The 20079-nt window shown below is 47.3% G+C and overlaps 1 protein-coding gene across 4 annotated transcripts in view; it reads right to left on the minus strand.

Moving 5' to 3' along the window:
- PLCB3 (phospholipase C beta 3) overlaps positions 1-20079 on the minus strand; it is a 268516-nt gene that overhangs the window by 57216 nt on the left and 191221 nt on the right. For all 4 annotated transcript variants that reach the window (XM_040329022.1, XM_040329023.1, XM_040329020.1 and 1 more), the window contains exons 16-24: positions 20006-20070; positions 19830-19926; positions 17795-17879; positions 14932-15056; positions 7764-7918; positions 7512-7673; positions 6041-6140; positions 2999-3103; positions 2754-2842 (exon numbers count right to left, since the gene is read on the minus strand). In XM_040329022.1, coding sequence (XP_040184956.1) covers positions 2754-2842; positions 2999-3103; positions 6041-6140; positions 7512-7673; positions 7764-7918; positions 14932-15056; positions 17795-17879; positions 19830-19926; positions 20006-20070 — 983 coding nt within the window. The remainder of the gene's footprint in view (positions 1-2753; positions 2843-2998; positions 3104-6040; positions 6141-7511; positions 7674-7763; positions 7919-14931; positions 15057-17794; positions 17880-19829; positions 19927-20005; positions 20071-20079) is intronic.

Consider the following 20079-nt stretch of genomic DNA (forward strand, 5'->3'; position numbering starts at 1 on the left):
TTTCTTGGCAAAATGTGACCTTAGCCTTTAGACCAGGGGTGGCCAACCAGTGGCCCGTGGAACCCTCTGATGTGGCCCGCGACCTCCTGCACTGGAATGGCGGGTTGGCAAGCCCAGATCGCAGATTGCCGACCCGCCATACAGCAGCATCAGTGTTGTGAAAGAAGCTGGTGGTAGAGGAAGAAAGCGCTGGCTTTTGCCACAGACGGAGTGGTGCACACCCGTGGTGTGGGTAAACCGTAGCACATCAGTGTGAAAGCAGTCTTAGGCCCTTTTGACACGATCAGCCCGACCAAATAGGACCCTCAATTCACCTCTATAGAGTGATAGATGACTGTTTACGCCCACCTACCTCCAATCCGAAAAACAGAAGGGAATTTGTCCCCTTCCATCTGGGTGGATCGGAGGGCCTATAGAGTAGTCGTAACCCTTCATCCGCCCGCTCCGTTCATTGTGGCCCGCGACTGGTTACCAAGTTGCTTACAGTAGGTGACCGCAATATTGTGTCAATCTTGCTCCTTTTCTCGGCGAGATTGACCACCTACGAGCCCCGTTGCAGGAGCCGAGATGGGAAAAAGCCGACATAGAAGCGACGGGGATCCGACTTAAATTCCCGCCAATTATGGACGCGGTGTTTGGTATGAATCATGGGGGGGAACTCCACGCCAAATTAAGTAAAAAACCGGCATGGGTTCCCCTCCAGGAGCATACCAGGCCCTCAGGTCTGGTATGGATTGCAAGGAGAACCCCTACGGTGAAAAAAACGGTGTGGGGGTTCCCCCACAAACCACACCAGACCCGTATCCGAGCACGCCGCTCAGGAAAGGAGTGGGGACGAGCGAGCGCCCCCCCGATCTGAGCCGTACCAGGCCTCATGCCCTCAACATGGGGGGGGGGGGGGGGGGCTTTGGGGCAGGGGGGCACCCTGCGGCCCCCCACCCCAAAGCACCCTGTCCCCATGTTGATAAGGACAGGGCCTCTTCCCGACAACCCTGGCCATTGGTTGTCAGGGTCTGTGGGCGGAGGGCTTATCAGAATCTGGGAGCCCCCTTTAATAAGGGGGCTCCCAGTTACCGGCCCCCCCACCCTAGGTGAATGAGTACGGGGTACATCATACCACTACCCATTCACCTGGAGGAAAAGTGTCAATAAAATAAACACACAACACAGGTTTTAAAAATAATTTAGTCAGCTCCGGGGGTCTTCTCCGCTCTCCGGGGGTCTTCTTTCGTTTTCTCCGCTCTCCGGTGTCGTCCCGGCGCTCCCCGGTTCTTCTCCCGCTCACTCTCCGGTGCCTTCTTTGGGGCTGGGCGCCGCTATCTTCTTTGAAGCTCTTTTACTAGCAGCGGCCAGCACGGTCTTCTTTGTCGCCTTCTGCCTTCTTCGGATGTTGACTCGACGCTCCCTCCCGCTGTAATTCCGGGTGTGCGGTGCGCAACGATTTATATAGGCCTCTTATGACGTCACAGTCCCAGCATGCTCCGTCCCAGAGGCCTATATAAATCGTTGCGCACCGCACACCCGGCATTACAGCGGGAGGGAGCGTCGAGTCAACATCGGAAGAAAAGAAAAAAAGAAGGCAGAAGGCGACAAAGAAGACCGGGCTGGCCGCCGCTAGTAAAAGAGCTTCAAAGAAGATATCGGCGGCCTGCCCCGAAGAAGGCACCAGAGAGCGAGCGGGAGAAGAACCAGGGAGCGCCGAGACGACACCGGAGAGCGGAGAGGACGAAAGAAGACCCCCCGAAGTCAGAAGAAGACCCCCGGAGCTGACTAATAAATTATTTTAAAAACCTGTGTTGTGTGTTTATTTTATTGACACTTTTCCTCCAGGTGAATGGGTAGGGGTACGGATGGCCCATGTTGAGGGCATGCGGTCTGGTACGGCTCAAGAGGGGGGCGCTCGCTCATCCCCCCTCTTTTCCTGACCGGCCGGGCGACGTGCTCGGATATGGGTCTGGTATGGATTGTGGGGGAACCCCCATGCCGTTATTTCAGCGTAGGGGTTCTCTTTACAATCCATACCGGACCTAAGGGCCTGGTATGCTCCTGGAGGGGAACCCATGCCGTTTTTTTATAAAAAAATTGGCGTGGAGTTCCCCCTAATGATTCATACCAAACGCTGCATCTAGAATTGGCGGGAATCCAAGTCGGATCCCCGTCGCTTCTATGTCGCTCTTGCTGGAATGTGCTTTTCCTATTCCAACGAGTGCGAGATGTCGTCACCATGTCGCCGAGAATCAGCTCGATGCCGTCATGCTGGAAACTCATCTTCGCAGACAGGTACTGTAAGTGGCCCTCACACTTCAAAAAGTTGGGCACCTCTGCTTCAGACAATTTTTTATATCTCTCTAGGACACTATTAACAAAATCTTTGCATTACAGTTCCTGGCTCTGCACCCCTGTGCCCATTATAAAGGGGGTCCCAAAATCCATGTTGGATAATTTTTTTTCTTACACTATGGAGAATGCAATAGAACCTCCTGGAACATGTGAAAGAAGGAGAAAACACCCATATTTCTAAGCAGAGAACAGTTGGGAATTATGGCAGGTGGATCAAGCAATAAAAAAAGCCAGGAGCTAACTTAGCCCACCAGACTGCAACCATAAATAAAATACCAATCTTGGGTAGGACTGACCCTTAATGATAAAGAATTGATAATGTTTTAATTTTTTAATTACGATCTTTTAATCTTTTAATTAATCTTTTAATTACGACAGTGTGTATTTCAAGAGTGTCCTGGTGTTTGCTGTACCTCAGTGTCTCCAATCAGAGCCACAAGTTTCTTGGCCCTCTCATCCAGACTGACATGTTGGGTGGGGAACATCAGAGCTTTGATGTACTCTGTGGGGGATGAAGTTAGTGATAATCATTACATGGAAGAAGACAAAGTGAAACAATGATAAATTAGATTAGCACTCATAAAAGGTTGGGGTCAAAAGATACAGTTGAAAGGAAACAATATTGTAGGTATCTCAAATAGGATGTGTTATCACTGACCTTGATGGTTATCAGGAATATAGTCATTAACTTCAGTATAGACAAGCAAAGCCGGGAGACATAGAGGCTGATTAATTTCATTCCTGAGACAAATGTAGTGATAACCTAACAAATACATAAAGGATTAATCAGGAGATATACAACAACAGATTGAGGCAAAAGAACAAAAAGCTTTTTCTGATTTTTCCTGGCTGTTATCTACCAAAATTAAAATAAAATCCATGGCCTTCTTATGCCCCGTACACACGATCGGATTTTCCGTCGGAAAAAAATTTGGATGGTTTTTCCAACGGAATTCCGCTCAAGCTTGGCTTGCATACACACGGTCACACAAAAGTTCTCTGAACTTTCAATTGTCAAGAACGCTACACTACAATGAGCTGAGAAAATTAAGTTCAATGCTTCCGAGCGTGCGTCAAATTGTTTCCGACCATGCATCGGAATTTTGCACGTCGGAATTTCTACAATCTGATTTTTCGGAATTTTTTTGGTCGAAAAATTTGAGAACCAGCTCTTAATCTTTTGCTGCCGAAATTCCAGCAAAAGTCTGATGGAGCATACACACGGTCGGAATTTCTGTTCAAAAGCTCACATCGGACTTTTGCTGTCGGAATTTACGATTGTGTGTACGGGGCATTGGACTGAAAACCATTACTTAAAGCCCCCCTCCCAACCTGCCATGTATTATACAAGAACACATACTTCTGCCTTTCCAGAGACATTAGAGGTGGTCTTCCATGCATGATGTTGCTTTTATTTTCTGAAGATGAGCTTATCTCTGGACATCTGACTGCCATTGGGGGGGGGGGGGGAGAGACTTTGGGTACTTTCACACTGCTCCGTAGCAAAATTGCAGTAAATACACATACATTTCTGGTGCGTTTGTGGGTTGCCTGCATCTGTGAAAAATGGGTGCGACCCAAAAACGCACCAAAACCACAACATCACGGTGAGTTTTTACAGCAATCTCGTTTTTGGTGCAGTTTAAAAACCGCACGAAATATGAAGGACTTTTCAAAAGTTATATAAATGAAAAAAATATATATATATATATATATATATATTTTTTCACTTTCTGCTTTAAAACATATCCAATAAAAAAAATATATATTTTTCATACATTTAGCCTAAAATGTATTCTGATACATGTCTTTGATAAAAAAAATCACAATAAGTGTATATTGATTTGCATGAAAGTTAAAGGGGCTAAATAAACTATGAAATATATACTGAAATGTTTATACATTTTTTGTATTTATACTAGTAATGGCAGTGGTCAGCAACTTCTAGTGGGACTGCAATAGTGTGGCTGGCAATCTGACACTAAATGACGCTCGGTGGGAACTGACGAACTTTGACATCACCAGTGACACCAATATAGTGATCATTGCTAATACTATACACCGTCACTGTACTAATGAGACTGGCTGGGAAGGGGTTAACATCTAGGGGCAATCAAGGGGTTAACTGTGTGCCCAACAAGTGTAACGTGTGTATTATGTGCTGCTTTTACTAATAGATGAGGCTGATTTTTTTTATCCCTGCTTTACAGGGAGAAAATAAATCAGCCCCATCTCTTCTGCTTGTGCAGAGCCCTGTGTTGATAGTAAACACAGGGCTTTGTATTGTGATTTGCTAAGCTGATCAGCAGGTCCCAGCATAACTTATGGCAGGGACCTGTTGATTGGTTTATGCTGTCCCGAATCACAGCACAGACAGGTTAGCGGGCGAATGCACAGCGTCCACCCTGTCACCGTACATATGTGCATGGGGAGGTCAGCAAGGGGTTAAAATGCCTGCAATGTACAAATGATCACCCAGAGGGGAATGTTTTCTCTCAACAAAAGGGGAGTTACTCTTTACCACAAGGCTAAGGAGTCAATTCACAAAAGATTATTGCACAGGTTATCAATCAGTAAAACACCAGATTCAAGATGGAGATAACCAGTGACAGCCGGTGCTCAATATTTGGGGGATGGGGGACCAACGACACCCCCAACCCCCCTCAAGCTTAGTGAAACTAAATATTGAATCAATAAAATGTGGGAAGGCAGAATTCTAACATCAGAATACTGGACCGATACTTTTAGGAATCAAAACAAACATATCACAAATTCAAATGAGTAAAGAGGTAAAAGAGAGGTAAAATATCACTCCAGTGACAAAGTGCCAACTGCTGCAATCCAAAAAAAAACACCCCATGCACACACTCCTTACTAGTAAGGTTTACCCCTAAGGTTATAGGAGGTCATACACACCTGTTAAAGGGTTTGTAAACCCTTGTGTTTTTTCACCATAATGCACCCTATGCATTACGCTGAAAAAACACCTGGCAGTCACCGGCCCCCCAGCCCCCCGTTTTACTTACCTGAGCACCGAATTTCCCTCAGCTGGGACGTGCTGGCCCGGCTCTTGATTGGATTTGATTGACAGCAGCAGGAGCCAATGCAATGACGAGGGCACCAGGGCCGAGTCCAGCATTCGTGTCTATGCTGGACTCGCAAGGTAACCCCCCCCCCCCCCCCCCCCGGGGAGCGATTCCCCTGGGGGTTATCTGATGTGGGGGGGAGCCACGAGAGCCGCCGGGGGACCCGAGAAGTCAATGATCAAGGCCACTCTGTGCAAAACAAGCTGCACAGTGGAGGCAAGTATGATGTGTTTTTTTTTTAAAACAAAACAAAAACGTAGCTTTACAATCACTTTAAGTCAACGTTACCTTCATAGCCCTCCGATGACAACCAAATGTGATGAGGCTTACAAGCTGTTCACCTTTATGCCTTTGTGAGTACATTTACTAAACATGTTTTTTATTGTTACTGCACTATTTGGCCTCTTCCTTTGTTTTGCTTGTTCTGTGGTGGTGCATGACCATTTGGAGGAAATGTTTACCAATGTTACCAAGGCTTTGGATTAAAGCAGTTGGCACTTTGTCAATGGAGTGATCTTTACCTGAACACTGGTTCACTCTATGGACATTTTTGACACAGAGCTGCTGTTTTCTATTTATGCGATTTGCACCTTTTTTCTGATACGATGTCTCACCTGGTCGTATTGCAGACACTGGCAGAATCCTGTGACCAACAAACTTTCCACCTTCTTCAAACACAGCAATGCGAAGAGAGGCAAGTGTAGGTAGCACCACCTAGAGTAGAAGAAACAGCTTATATTAAAGTGATACTAAAGTCTCAGTTTTTTCATTTAATAACAACAAAATGTTATACTCACCTGGTTTTTGTAGTGGTTTTGCACAGTGCAGCCTGGATCCTCCTCTTCTTGGGTCCCTCGTTGATGCCCCCACAGCAAGCAGCTAGCTAAGGGAACACCCAAGCTGAGGCCCTTTTTGTCCATTCAAACACAGAGCCGCAGTTCAACCCCGCCTCCCTCTATCCTTATTGGCTTACTGACTGACTGAAAGCAGTGGGAGCCAATGGCGCCACACTGCTGTCTCAGCCAATAGAAGAGGGAGAGTCCCAGGCAGCCCAGTCTCCTGCAGCATCGCTGAATCTAGATGGGCTCAGGTAAGTATTAGGGTGGCTGCTGCCCACAGGTTTTTTATCTTAATTAGGGTTGTCCCGATACCACTTTTTTAGGACCGAGTACAAGTACCAATACTTTTTTTCATATACTCGCCGATACCGAATACCGATACTTTTTTTTTTAAATGTGTCCCCAAATGCAGCCATGTCCCCCCACATATTGCAGTCATGTCCCCCCACATATATCCAGCCATGTCCCCCCATATATTGCAGCCATGTCCCCCCACATATATCCAGCCATGTCCCCCCACATATATCCAGCCATGTCCCCCCACATATATCCAGCCATGTCCCCCCACATATATCCAGCCATGTCCCCCCACATATGCAGCCATGTCCCCCCACATATTGCAGCAATGTCCCCCCACATATATCCAGCCATGTCCCCCCACATATGCAGCCATGTCCCCTCACATATTGCAGCAATCTCCCCCCACATATATCCAGCCATGTCCCCCATACCTAGTAGATGATGATGCCGCCGCCGCTGCATTAATCAGCGTGCGGGGGAACATTACAGGCAACTTTCGTTTGAATAGCTGTCCATTCCTTGCCGCGCAGTGTATAGACACTCCCCCTTGCTCGGGATTGGACGGATCTGTCCAATCCCGAGCAAGGGGAAGTGTCTATACACGGCGCTGCGGGGAATACAGCTATTCAAACGAAAGCTGCCTGTAATGTTCCCTGCACGCTGATTAACGCGGCAGCGGCGGCTTTGCGGTATGCGGCGGCGGGAGGGGGGGCAAGTATTCTATTCAGGCATCGGGGGCATTTGCGGGAGTACAAGTACTCCCGCAAATACTCGGTATCGGTCCCGATACCGATACTGGTATCGGTATCGGGACAACCCTAATCTTAATGCATAGATTGCATTAAGATAAAAAAAACTTCTGACTTCATAACCACTTTAAGTTACACAGTGAAAGTGGAACATGGTTAGAAAGAAAGAACCAGAAACTCATCAGAAAAGTCCATACCTTTGGGAATTCAAACGGCTCCTCGTCCCACACAGGGTTAAAAGAATTTCCTTGGGATGTTTTTGTTTTATACTTTCTTTTCGTGTCAACAGGCAAACCAAACATATCAACCTCTACATATATTCCAACACGTTTATCAGACAGGAACTGGCCTGAGATAATCTGGGAAGGAAGACAAAAAAAGTTAGGACTGATCCTGCAAAGTTAGCCCTCTCCAGTCTACTTCCTTCCACTTCTCTACTGGCCTCTCACCTTAATTTTTACAGTATTTGCCACAATCCCATCAACAATATTTTCTGTGAAAGGATCAAAGGGTTTATCAGTCCTACGCATGAATTCTGGCTTTAGAAGGTACCCGCTGCGCCGGTTATATTCAAATATCCCCATATTCAGCTGCATTGCCAGGTCTGCAGGGAAACAAGCATAACATTAGAAATAACATGTAAGTATGAAAGGTGGGGCCTTATTCATACCAGCACAGCCACTATTTTAAAGACCTTTAAGTCCTTTTACCAAGAGTTACATACCTCCAAACCAGACCATTCCTGTGGTGATTTGCAACACTTTCTAAATTGCCTTTTATTGCCCACTCTTTTTATAATAGATAGAAAAAATACTGGATTCCCCAATCACTCTGGAAGAACTTGAGCTTGTGGTTGTGAGCCTTCCTAACTGTTAGGGTCCTTTCACACGGAGCTGACCGTTTTTGTGTCCGCTCCGTGTGTCCGCAAAAGCTCAGCGGGGATCCTCCGTAATCCCCGCTGAGCTGTCGGCGGATAGGGCGGTCCCCGCAGACAGTGCAGAGACCGCCCTGTCTCTCCTCCGCTCTCCCCTATGGGGAATCGGATGAAGACGGACCGTCTGTCCGTCTTCATCCGATCCGTTCCGCCGGACGGAAGAAAAATAGGGTTTTCTTCCGTCCGAAAAAACGGATCCTGACGGACGCGGATGGTTGCGGACGTTAACGGACGCAATCCCATAGGGATGCATTACAAGTCCGTAAACGGACTTGTAATAAACGGACGAACGGTCCGCTGGTGTGAAAGAGGCCTTAGGCCCCGTACACACGGACGGATAATCCGCTGATAACGGTCCGCCGGACCGTTTTCAGCGGACATGTCCGCCCGGAGATTTCTGTCTGATGGTTGTACACACCATCAGACAGAAATCCGCGGGGGCGTGGCCGCGACCATGACGCGGCGACGTGCGCGGCCCTTGAAGTTAAATGCTTCCACGCATGCGTCGAATCAGTACAACGCATGCGAGGGATGGCGGTCGGTCGGACGTGTCCGGTGAGTCTGTACAGACGACCGAACACGTCCGACGGACAGGTTTCCAGCAGGCAGATTTCTTAGCATGCTAAGAAATTTTTATCCGCTGGAAACTGTCCGATCCGCGGGACAATTGTCCGCTCGGGCCTACACACGACCGGATCTGTCCGCTGGAACTGGTCCGGCGGACCAGTTTCAGCGGATCGATCCGGTCGTGTGTACGGGGCCTAAGGCTCCAGGTCTGGATGGCCTACCCAATGAAATTTACAAACATTACAGCGATTCTGTTCTTCATGCCCCATTACATACGTTTAATGAAGCTTTCGCCTCTGGTTTGCTCTCGCCTTCTATGACTGAGGTAACCATAGTGGTAATACCCCAAAAAAATAAAGACTCATTACATCCAGAGTCTAACAGGCCAATATCATTACTCTATAGTTGTCGTCAATAGATTGAAGCTCATTTTTAAAATAATTCACTTGGACAAAACAGGCTTTTCCAAATATTCAGACCCCAGTTAATATATTTAAATAACAGTGGAGGTATATACAGGAAGTCCTTACCAAATTTGGTTTTGGAGAAACATATTGTACACGGGTCAAACTGCTGTATACTTTTCCTGAAAGCTTAGATCTGGGTTAATGGTATACAGTCCTCCCCCTTTCCACTCCATTTTTGAAATGATGCAAGGCTGCCCTCTGCCGCCATTCTTATTTGGTATTGCGATAGAGCAGTTGGCCGGATTACTGAGACAGACCTTGGAGGTGGTTGTTTTATTTATTTTTTTACAGAGGATTGCATGAGAAGATGATTTCCCTCTATGCAGATGATGTAGTCCTCTTTCTTTCTGACACAAGCACTTCCATCTCCTCTGCAATGTCTCTTACTATGAATGCTATGAGTAAGGGTATAGTTTAGCATTGTTTTACTGTATGTACTTGTGTAGCCAATAAAGATTTTCAACATTGGAGTTCACCGACTTATCAGTTTATATTTATCAAGGTTAAAAGTTTTGAGGGATTGTACATACAGTAGGTGTTTGTGATATTGTGCTTTTAGCACGACAGCGTCGCGCTGATACTCGGCGACAGGGTGCCGAGATCTCGCCGACATCTCACACTCACTGGAATAGTGACAGCACATTCCAGCAAGCGCGTCATAGAAGCGACGGGAGATCCGACTTGGATTCCCGCCAATTCTACACGTGTGCGGCGTTTGTTATGAATCCTGAAGGGGAAGTCCCCGCCGGATTTTAAATAAAAATCCGGCATGGGTCCCCCCTCAGGAGCATACCGGGCCCTTAGGTCTGTTATGGGTTGTAAGGAGAGCCCCCCTACGCCGGAAAAAACGGCGTAGGGGGTCCCCCTACAATCCATACCAGACCCGTATCCAAAGCACGCTACCCGGCCAGCCAGGAAGGGAGTGGGGACGAGCGAGCGCCCCCCCCCCCTCCTGAGCCGTACCAGGCTGCATGCCCTCAACATGGGGGGGTTGGGTGCTCTGGGGCAGGGGGGCGCACTGCGGCCCCCCCCTCAGAGCACCCTGTCCCCATGTTGATGAGGACAGGGCCCCTTCCCGACAACCCTGGCCGTTGGTTGTCGGGGTATGCGGGCGGGAGGCTTATCGGAATCTGGGAGCCCCCTTTAATAAGGGGGCCCCCAGATACCGGCCCCCCACCCTAAGTGAATGAGTATGGGGTACATCGTACCCCTACCCATTCACCTGCAAGAAAAGTGGTAAAAACACAAATAAACCACACAGTGTATTAAAATATTTTATTTTTCTGCTCCGGAGGCCGCCCCCTGTCTTCTTTATTAGCTCTTTTACCAGGGGGGGCTTCTTCTTTGACGTCTTCGGGTGGGTGGGGGCCGCCGTCTGGTTCTCTTCCACCGCCGGGGGGGGGTGGCTTTTAAAAAAGCCCCCACCCCCCCGGCGGGTTTCCTCCGGCGTCTTCGGCGGGGCTCTTCTTCTTCCGCTATCCCGACGGGTCTTCTCAACTCTCCGGGGTTCTCCTTCTGTCTTCGCCGCTCTCCGTTGTTGACTCGTCGCACCCCGGTTCTTCGTCTCGCTGTCCGGTGTCTTCTTCCGTGATGTACGTCTTCTCCTTCCGTGCTGTGATGAGTTCTTCTTCCGTGCTGTGACGTCATGTTCTTCACTTCTCTCCTTCTCCCGATGTTGCCACGCCGGTCCTCCTCGCTGAAATGACGGATGCGCGCCTTGCATCGGACCTATATAGGCCTCACAGTCCCATCATGCTCTGTACCTACCCATGTGATACCTACCCACGTGGGTAGGTATCACATGGGTAGGTACAGAGCATGATGGGACTGTGAGGCCTATATAGGTCCGATGCAAGGCGCGCATCCGTCATTTCAGCGAGGAGGACCGGCGTGGCAACATCGGGAGAAGGAGAGAAGTGAAGAACATGACGTCACAGCACGGAAGAAGAACTCATCACAGCACGGAAGGAGAAGACGTACATCACGGAAGAAGACACCGGACAGCGAGACGAAGAACCGGGGTGCGACGAGTCAACAACGGAGAGCGGCGAAGACAGAAGGAGAACCCCGGAGAGTTGAGAAGACCCGTCGGGATAGCGGAAGAAGAGCCCCGCCGAAGACGCCGGAGGAAACCCGCCGGGGGGGTGGGGGCTTTTTTAAAAGCCACCCCCCCCGGCGGTGGAAGAGAACCAGACGGCGGCCCCCACCCACCCGAAGACGTCAAAGAAGAAGCCCCCCCTGGTAAAAGAGCTAATAAAGAAGACAGGGGGCGGCCTCCGGAGCAGAAAAATAAAATATTTTAATACACTGTGTGGTTTATTTGTGTTTTTACCACTTTTCTTGCAGGTGAATGGGTAGGGGTACGATGTACCCCATACTCATTCACTTAGGGTGGGGGGCCGGTATCTGGGGGCCCCCTTATTAAAGGGGGCTCCCAGATTCCGATAAGCCTCCCGCCCGCATACCCCGACAACCAACGGCCAGGGTTGTCGGGAAGGGGCCCTGTCCTCATCAACATGGGGACAGGGTGCTCTGAGGTGGGGGGGGCCGCAGTGCGCCCCCCTGCCCCAGAGCACCCAACCCCCCCATGTTGAGGGCATGCAGCCTGGTACGGCTCAGGAGGGGGGGGGCGCTCGCTCGTCCCCACTCCCTTCCTGGCTGGCCGGGTAGCGTGCTTTGGATACGGGTCTGGTATGGATTGTAGGGGGACCCCCTACGCCGTTTTTTCCGGCGTAGGGGGGCTCTCCTTACAACCCATAACAGACCTAAGGGCCCGGTATGCTCCTGAGGGGGGACCCATGCCGGATTTTTATTTAAAATCCGGCGGGGACTTCCCCTTCAGGATTCATAACAAACGCCGCACACGTGTAGAATTGGCGGGAATCCAAGTCGGATCTCCCGTCGCTTCTATGACGGCTCTGTATCCATCGCGGCAAGCCAGCTCGGCGCTGGCTCCCGCGATGGGGCTCGTAGGTGCTCAATCTCGCTGAGAAAGAGAGCGAGATTGACACAAAATCGGGTTCACCTACTGTACGGGGGAATTTAGGAAACAGTAAACACAGGTCAATTACCTTCAGTATAAATCACACATAGGAAACATAAGGGAAATACAAAGACACCGAATTACAAAAGAGCCAACTTCCCTAAACTACAAACCGTGCTAGAAGATATTAATTGGGATAAAATCTTAGGAACAAAGAACACAGAGGAGAGATGGGTTTGCTTTACGCGCAAATTAAATAAGGGCAGTAGCCAGTTCATCCCATTGGGAAATAAATTTAAAAGAGCGAACAAAAGTCCCGGATGGAAGAAAGAAAGTCACCACTCCAGGTGGGTCTACTATATGGTCATACACTGGTACAGGATTCCAAGGGTGCTGGCGGTGCACTAGGCAAGCATAAAGGTTGAATGAAGGATGGATGGCCGCACTCCAAAAACCGTACAGGTTGTCTTTTATTAAACAAACAGCAAAAGCATTACCAGATCACAGCAACAGAAACAGGGGACAGCCGATGTTTCGCACAAAATCAGTGCTTATTCATTAAGTCCCGGATGGCTTAACTCCAATGTAAAAATGCATATAAAAGCCAAGAAGAATGCCTTTAAAAAAATAGAAGGCTGAGGGATCATCATCAGCATTCAAACTTTACAAAGAATGCAAAAAGAAATGTATGGGTGCAATTAGGGCGGCTAAGATAGAGGGAGGGGCCAGAGTGTTGGCAGGGGATGCGAGAAGAGGAGGATTGGGGCTGCTCTGTGCAAAACCACTGCACAGTATCCTCCTGGGTTAATCCCACTGATGCATGAGTTTTTCAAATCTTAAACCTCTTAAAGCATCAGGAGGTGCTGGCGCAAAGACGTTAATTAATATACTTTAAAATGGTCTTTGTGGCGTGCATTACAATGTACTTTTGATGGGATGTGGTGTCTTTTATCTCCTGACACCTGGTAACTGTCAATAATAGAATTTTTTTTCATTCAGCCAGCAGGCTAAACAAAAAAATGACAGATTCCTCCAGCTACACAGATGAGGTGGATGGAAAAAATCCCGCTGCCAGGACATTGTATCCTGACAGCGGAACCTGCCACTGTCAGAGTACACGGATTAGCAGCCACTGATCAACCAAAGGCTTCTTTCGAGCAACATCAAAACCTGTCTGGTCCCTGCTGAACCAGCAAAATGTTATCAGTGTATGGCTAGCTTTAGGCTGCTTGCATTAAAAAAAGAATAATGCATTTATAAATTACAGAGCGGTGTAAATTTGTGCTTATTATATCTGCCTACAGTTTAGCTTTAAACAAAAAAAAAACATCTTACCCACACAAAATGTTTTTTCAGCTAGACCCTTAGCAGACACTCTATGGAGCACATGTCTACTGACACTCACCAACATCTGATCTGATCTGTCCACTAAAATCAGACGAATGGGGAGCCGTCGGATCAGATCACGACAGTAGGATGGAGACAGTCAGCCAGTTTCCATCCGACAGCCCATAGAGGACAGCTGTGTCCTCTAGCAGGGATCAGCGGAAAGATCCCTCACTGAGCAGGTGGATCGGCTGGCGGACTCGCCAAGTGTGAAAGGGGCCCAAGATATCAAACAGATGTCAAACAAAACAATACAGAACAGTGTTTTAAGATATTTGAGATATATAAATATATATATAGATAAAAAACTGAACTATGAAATATGAGAAAACATATTTCCTGTTGGTGAGGTGTCGTAGGATACGATTGTGTGGAATGTTGACATTGTCCCACTATGAGCATTTAGTCAGTGCTTGTACTTGCTACTTGTTAATAAAGGAAACAGCTATGAAGTAAAATAAACTATTCTTTAAGAAGATGAAATGTCTGCTTAGACATCTGTAGCAGAGAAGAAAATCACGTGACACAGCGATATCTCCCCACCTTCAAGGGGTTGTAAAGGTAAAAAAAAAAAAATCCCTAAATAGCTTCCTTTACCTTAGTGTAGTCCTCCTTCACTTACCTCATCCTTCGATTTTGCTTTTAAATGTCCTTATTTCTTCTGAGAAATCCTCACTTCCTGTTCTTCTGTCTGTAACTACACACCGTAATGCGAGGCTTTCTCCCTGGTGTGGAGAAAGCCTCTTGAGGGGGCGAGCAGGAGTGTCAGGACACCCACTAACACACAGCTCCTTTCTCTATCTGCAAAGTAGAGAGTGTCCTGAGACTACTACTCGCCCCCTCCCCCCTCAAGAGGCTTTCTCCACACCAGGGAGAAAGCCTCCCATTACGGTGTTGAGTTACAGACAGAAGAACAGGAAGTGAGGATTTCTCAGAAGAAATAAGGACATTTAAAAGCAAAATCGAGAGATGAGGTAAGTGAAGGAGGACTGCACTAAGATAAAGGAAGCTATTTAGGGGGAAAAAAATTACCTTTACAACCCCTTTCAGCATTCATGCAGTGCATGACGTACGTGAAGCTGGCCTCAGTGCTCATCTATAAAGGCTACATCAGCCTTTCCCAATACTGAAACACAAACATTCTGCAGCAAAGTAAAGCACAAGAATTCCACTATGCTAAATCTATGAAAACAAACAACCCCATAAAACACTACATCCTCCTATTATGACCATTACAAATAAAAAAACTACTAGTGAGTCACCTGTGTTGAAATGCTTACCCAGTGTTTGAAAATTCAATGCAGCCATCTGACATCCGGCATTCCAGAAAACTTGTGGCATGTAATTCGAAGAATCCACTCTAGTTCCTTTCGGGTAGATACGGCTTAGCTGCTTCTTATTATATCTGATAGGAGGGGAGTCAGGAGAAAAAAACGTGGATAGAGAAGACAGGAGGCAGTGATGAGAGGGCAAAGGAAGGTGACAGTGATGGTAGGTGGATTATTGATGAGCCACACAACAGCGATAGAATAGCAGAGAATGTTACTTCAGAGGAAATTCAGAAAGAAACATTTGAGGATACATACAGAAACTGTCACAGAAGACCCTACCATGGGTCAAAATGGTAAAAAAGGTAAAATACTTAAACAAAGTCAACATGAGAAGGACATTGCGATACACCGCATTATTAAAGGGTTTCTATATTACCTACAGATTTATCCAATTTCCCTGGAAATTCTTGGTATTTAAAAGATAGAAATGTCAGTTTCTGCAGGATGTAGGCTCTCCTGCCATCAATTTCAGTAAATGAGCTCCTTTCGTATACTTTCTGATGTTTCCTAAACAGTGGCAGGCAACTACAGGGCTTCAGTTTTGACTGAATGTGATGTGACCCCTTACTGACCACTAGTCATCAGTAAACAGGCCAGAAGTGACTTATGCAGCTTTAAAGTCAGCCATAGATGGAGCGATTTTCTTTCCTGCAACCACAGGTTACAGTCAGTGAGGATGGGGGGAATCCCCCCCGCGGAGCCATTGTGTTCTCCCTGCAGAGTCGTCCCCGCTGGGAGAACACAGTGTTTACTGCTAGTGGCTATAATAGCTGTAAAATCTGACATGCAGGTTGTACCCAAGTTGAACGATCAACTTGGGTACATTCAGGCTGCCCATACGTGGTTAGAATCTCAGCCGGTCCCCTGCTGAACAGGTTGAGATTCAAACCGTCTATGGCCTGCTTATGGGTGCATTCACACTTGCAAATGCACCCTGCCCACCTATACCCACGAGTAGGCAGCCCCATGTAAAGCAATAGGAGGATGCTGACTCCCACAGCTAAGTGCACCCACTCGAATATACTCTCTATAATGCTTTTAATGGATCTGCCTACTCAGAGCCAATTGTGGGAACCCCCGCTGGGGTTCTCACAAGTAAGCCCCCTTTCACATGGGCTGTTTGATCAGGTTCACCAGTCACTTTTTCAGGTGAACCTGATTGAAAACTGCATTGTCCGCTGACACACCGCCATCCGATCCTGTCTGCCAAAAACAGACGGATAATCGTCCTATTTTCCATCTGTCTAATAGTGCATCAGATCAAATGACTGGTGGTCTGTTTCCATCTGCTTGCCCCTTAAAGGCGAGCAGGACTGTGTATGCTAAGCAAAGCAGGCATGGACCTGTCACCCGCATGCTCAGAGGAGATCAGCAGAGAGATCCACCCCGCTGAGCAAGCGGATTCGGCATTGCAGAGGCACCAGGGCTCAAGTCCTGCGGGAACGGAGTCCCTGCACTTTTTTCACAGCAGGAACTCAGTTCCCTTTGCAGGACTAGATCAGCTGAGCCGCCCGAGCCAATCCTTCACTAAGCGACGATGCCCAGCTCGAGTCACTGTCAGGGGCAGGCCAACCTTAGTAATCCTTTATGTTACTGTCCGCTTCCTGGATATGGATTCATCGGGTAGTGTGCGGGTATTCCGTCACTTCCTCGATGCCGCAATGTCTCATGTCATTGTTCCCAGGAGACATTGCGGAGGTCTGCCGCAAGTTATCACGGGATTTAGAAAGAACTTACTTTAAAAAAAAAAACATGCGGTTTAGTAATTATGCATATGACCGTATCTTTTTTTTTTTTTTTTTGGTGGGGGAGTGGATTTTGGGTGAGAGTTCCCACACTTTTTTTCCAGGACTTGACCCCTGAGAGGCACCCATGTGAAAGGGGCCAAATTGCTTGCAGTACGGGCATCTTCATGTGTTTAAAAAAATTAAAACACAGATATACTTTAAGGCTGGGTTCATGCTTAGTGGGGACGCAGCTCACAGCAGGGGTCTGGTGCCTCCCTGTTCTCCGTTTCAGGGATGAATCAGGCATGTATTTTAGCCTAAATTCGGACCTAAAACATAGCCAAAGACGCACAGGACCCCTGTACAATCCACTCCATGGCCACCATGGAATTGTGTGAACTGGCTCCATTGAGAGCTCTCCTGTCATGCGAATTGCATGCGGGGAAACCTGCATCCAATTCCCACTTGTGTGAACCCAGCTTCAACCTAGGTTCACACATGAGCAGCTTCTGAAAAGCGATCCACGGTCACTTTTCAGAATGGGCTAGGCAACCACTGGCTGTCATTTAGGATGCTATCCTGTCGCCTGCTGCAATTTTAATGGAATGGATGAGTCACTCCAAGAATTTGGCTCACAGTTGACGCACGGTCCCAGCCACTTGAATATTCACATTTGCCAGGAAGGGCTGCCTGTCAACTCAACATACTGCATCAAATGTACCACAGGGCAAAAAGCTCTGTGGCCATGACATGTGTACAGCCTCTTCTGGCTGTATGGTAGCTTTTAGGTGGGCAGTCAAGAGAGCAGTAAAACCACGGCTCAAGCACCTGTTTTTACTGTCCCCTGGCCACATGTGTGAAACAGGCCATAGGTGGCAACCTTAATATATTTAAAGTGTGCGTTTTTGACAATACAGTGTTCTCTGTTACTATGCCACAAAGAAGTGTTCAGTATAAAATATTTTTAGTTAGTCCATGGAAGGTTTCGCCTATGTTGTCACTTTCCTGCTATAATCTATGGCTTACACAGTATATACTCTATACAGTACGATTACTCTTAACTGAACAGCATGAGAGAAGGATACTCCACAAACTCCATGGGCGATTTAGTTAGCTGCTCCAGTGCCTTAGTCTCAACAAATGAAGACATTTCATAATATTTATTCCTCTCTGAGGAAGGAGGGAGGGTCAGTAAAGTGGCGAGAAACAAAAATGTAGATAAAGATGGATACGGAGTAGGAAAAGTTTGTAATAACGATGATATGTAAACAGACAGTAGCAAGGAAAAAAAGAAAGAAGAGAAATAAACATAAGCTGGTTACTTTTAACAAAACATATTTGCTGTAAACATCTTTAATTCCTTAAACTTGCTCTATGGTCATTTTAGTATGAAAACAAATTAATAAGGCTTTGTAGTGAAATTATATCTTACATGCTTAGGTTAGGTTCAAATTTGGGCGGGAGCGCGAAATGCACCCGTTTCTGGACCCGCAGCCAAAATATTCTGCTCTTTTACTGACGTAGTGCAGCGCTAATCAAAGTCCATAAAAAATCATCCAAGTGATCTTCAAACGTGACTTATAGTTGATGCATGCAGGTGATGAGCGTGGAATATAGTGAGAGACCTCCACCAATAATAGAAATGGCCGCTCACCTCACAAAAAGGACCCTCCATTAGATAAGGGTCATAAGCGTTTTCCCATAAGGGTATAATCCAGATACATGCTCCAATAGAGATCAGCCATGAAAGCTTGCAGATAAATCCAATGAGGGATATGTCAAATCATGTAAAAGAATAACAGACCATAGTGCTCTCCGCAATGATAATGCAAAAATGTAATAAAAAAATATATAGAGACACTTACAAACATAGGCACTATGTCCAGTGCCAGGTAAACAGCGCGATATGTTAGACAATGTGGAAGGCCGCGGGTAACGTCACGTCCTTCCCAACGAACGTTACGTCCCTAAGGGCGGGACTTCTTCAGCGGATATGGGATGAGATGTCGTGCACCCGATATTAACAAAAAAGGTTACCATAGCAATCCGACGCCGCATCACGTGACACAGCGTGGACTTTGATTAGCGCTGCACTATCTCTTTTACATTTACTATAGGAATTTTTTGAAATTGACTCCTAGGGCCAGATTCAGATAGATCAGCAGGTCTTTAGATCCGCGTAATCTATCTGATTTAAGATCCGCCAGCGCAAGTTTTAGAGGCAAGTGGGTAATTCACAAAACACTACCTCCAAACTTGCGGCGGCGGATCGTAATTCCTCCGGCGGAATTCAAATTCCGCGGCTAGGGGGAGTGTACTATTCAAATCAGGCGCGTCCCCGCGCCGATCGAATAGCGCATGCGCCGTCCGGAAATTTTCCCAGCGTGCATTGCTCCAAATGACGTCGCAACGACGTCAGTGGTTTCGACGCTTACGTAAATGACGTCCATCCGTATTCGCGAACGACTTACGCAAACAACGTAAAAAATTCAAATTTCGTCGCGGGAACGACGGCCATACTTAACATTGGCTGCGCCTCATAGAAGTAGGGGTAACTATGCGCCGGGGTAACTATGCGCCTCTTTAAAAACCCCTTTCACACTGGAGGCGTTTTTCAGGAAATTTAGCGCTAAAAATAGCCACTGTAAAGTTCATGAAAACAGCCTCAGCTGCAATCCCAGTGTGAAAGCCTGAGTGCTTTCACACTGGAGGCACTGCGCTGGCAAAGCGACAAAAAAAGTCCTGCAAGCAGCTTCTTTGCAGCGCTTTAGGAGCAGTGTATACACCGCTCCTAAAGCGCCCCTGCCCATTGAAAACAACCGCTGGCAAAGTGCCGCCACAGTGGCGCTTTTAACCCTTTTCTGCCCGCTAGCGGGGGTTAAAAGCGCCCCCCCTTGGCGGCCGAAAAGCACCGCAAAAATGACAGTAAAGCGCTGCTAAAAATAGCGGCATTTTACCGCAGATGCCTGGGCACTTTCAGTGTGAAAGCACTCTTAATCTCTCCAGCAGAGTCCAAATTAGCGTTAAAAACCATATAGAGGTTCTAACCTCTAACTCTAAACTAATACTTTAAACAAAGACAATAGCAGCCCTATCAAACTCCATCCCTCAGCTACTCACTGTTGGCCACATCAAATGACTTGAACTTTACAGGTTCCACGTAGTTAACAAGATTGGACATTTCTTCGGTGGCACTGACTTCACTGCTAGCAGTGCCCTGAAATGAAAGTTTAGCAGTCAAAAATATTTAAGAGCTGTAAATGGGAAGAGAAAGACAATTCAATTATAGGACTTACTTCATCTGACTTTTTAGGGTCAGTAGGCTCCTCATCCTCCTCCTCTTCACTATAAGCATCACGGTCTAAAGAGA

This window comes from Rana temporaria, chromosome 11 (assembly GCF_905171775.1).
Source record: "Rana temporaria chromosome 11, aRanTem1.1, whole genome shotgun sequence".
In the NCBI taxonomy this organism is placed as follows: domain Eukaryota; kingdom Metazoa; phylum Chordata; class Amphibia; order Anura; family Ranidae; genus Rana; species Rana temporaria.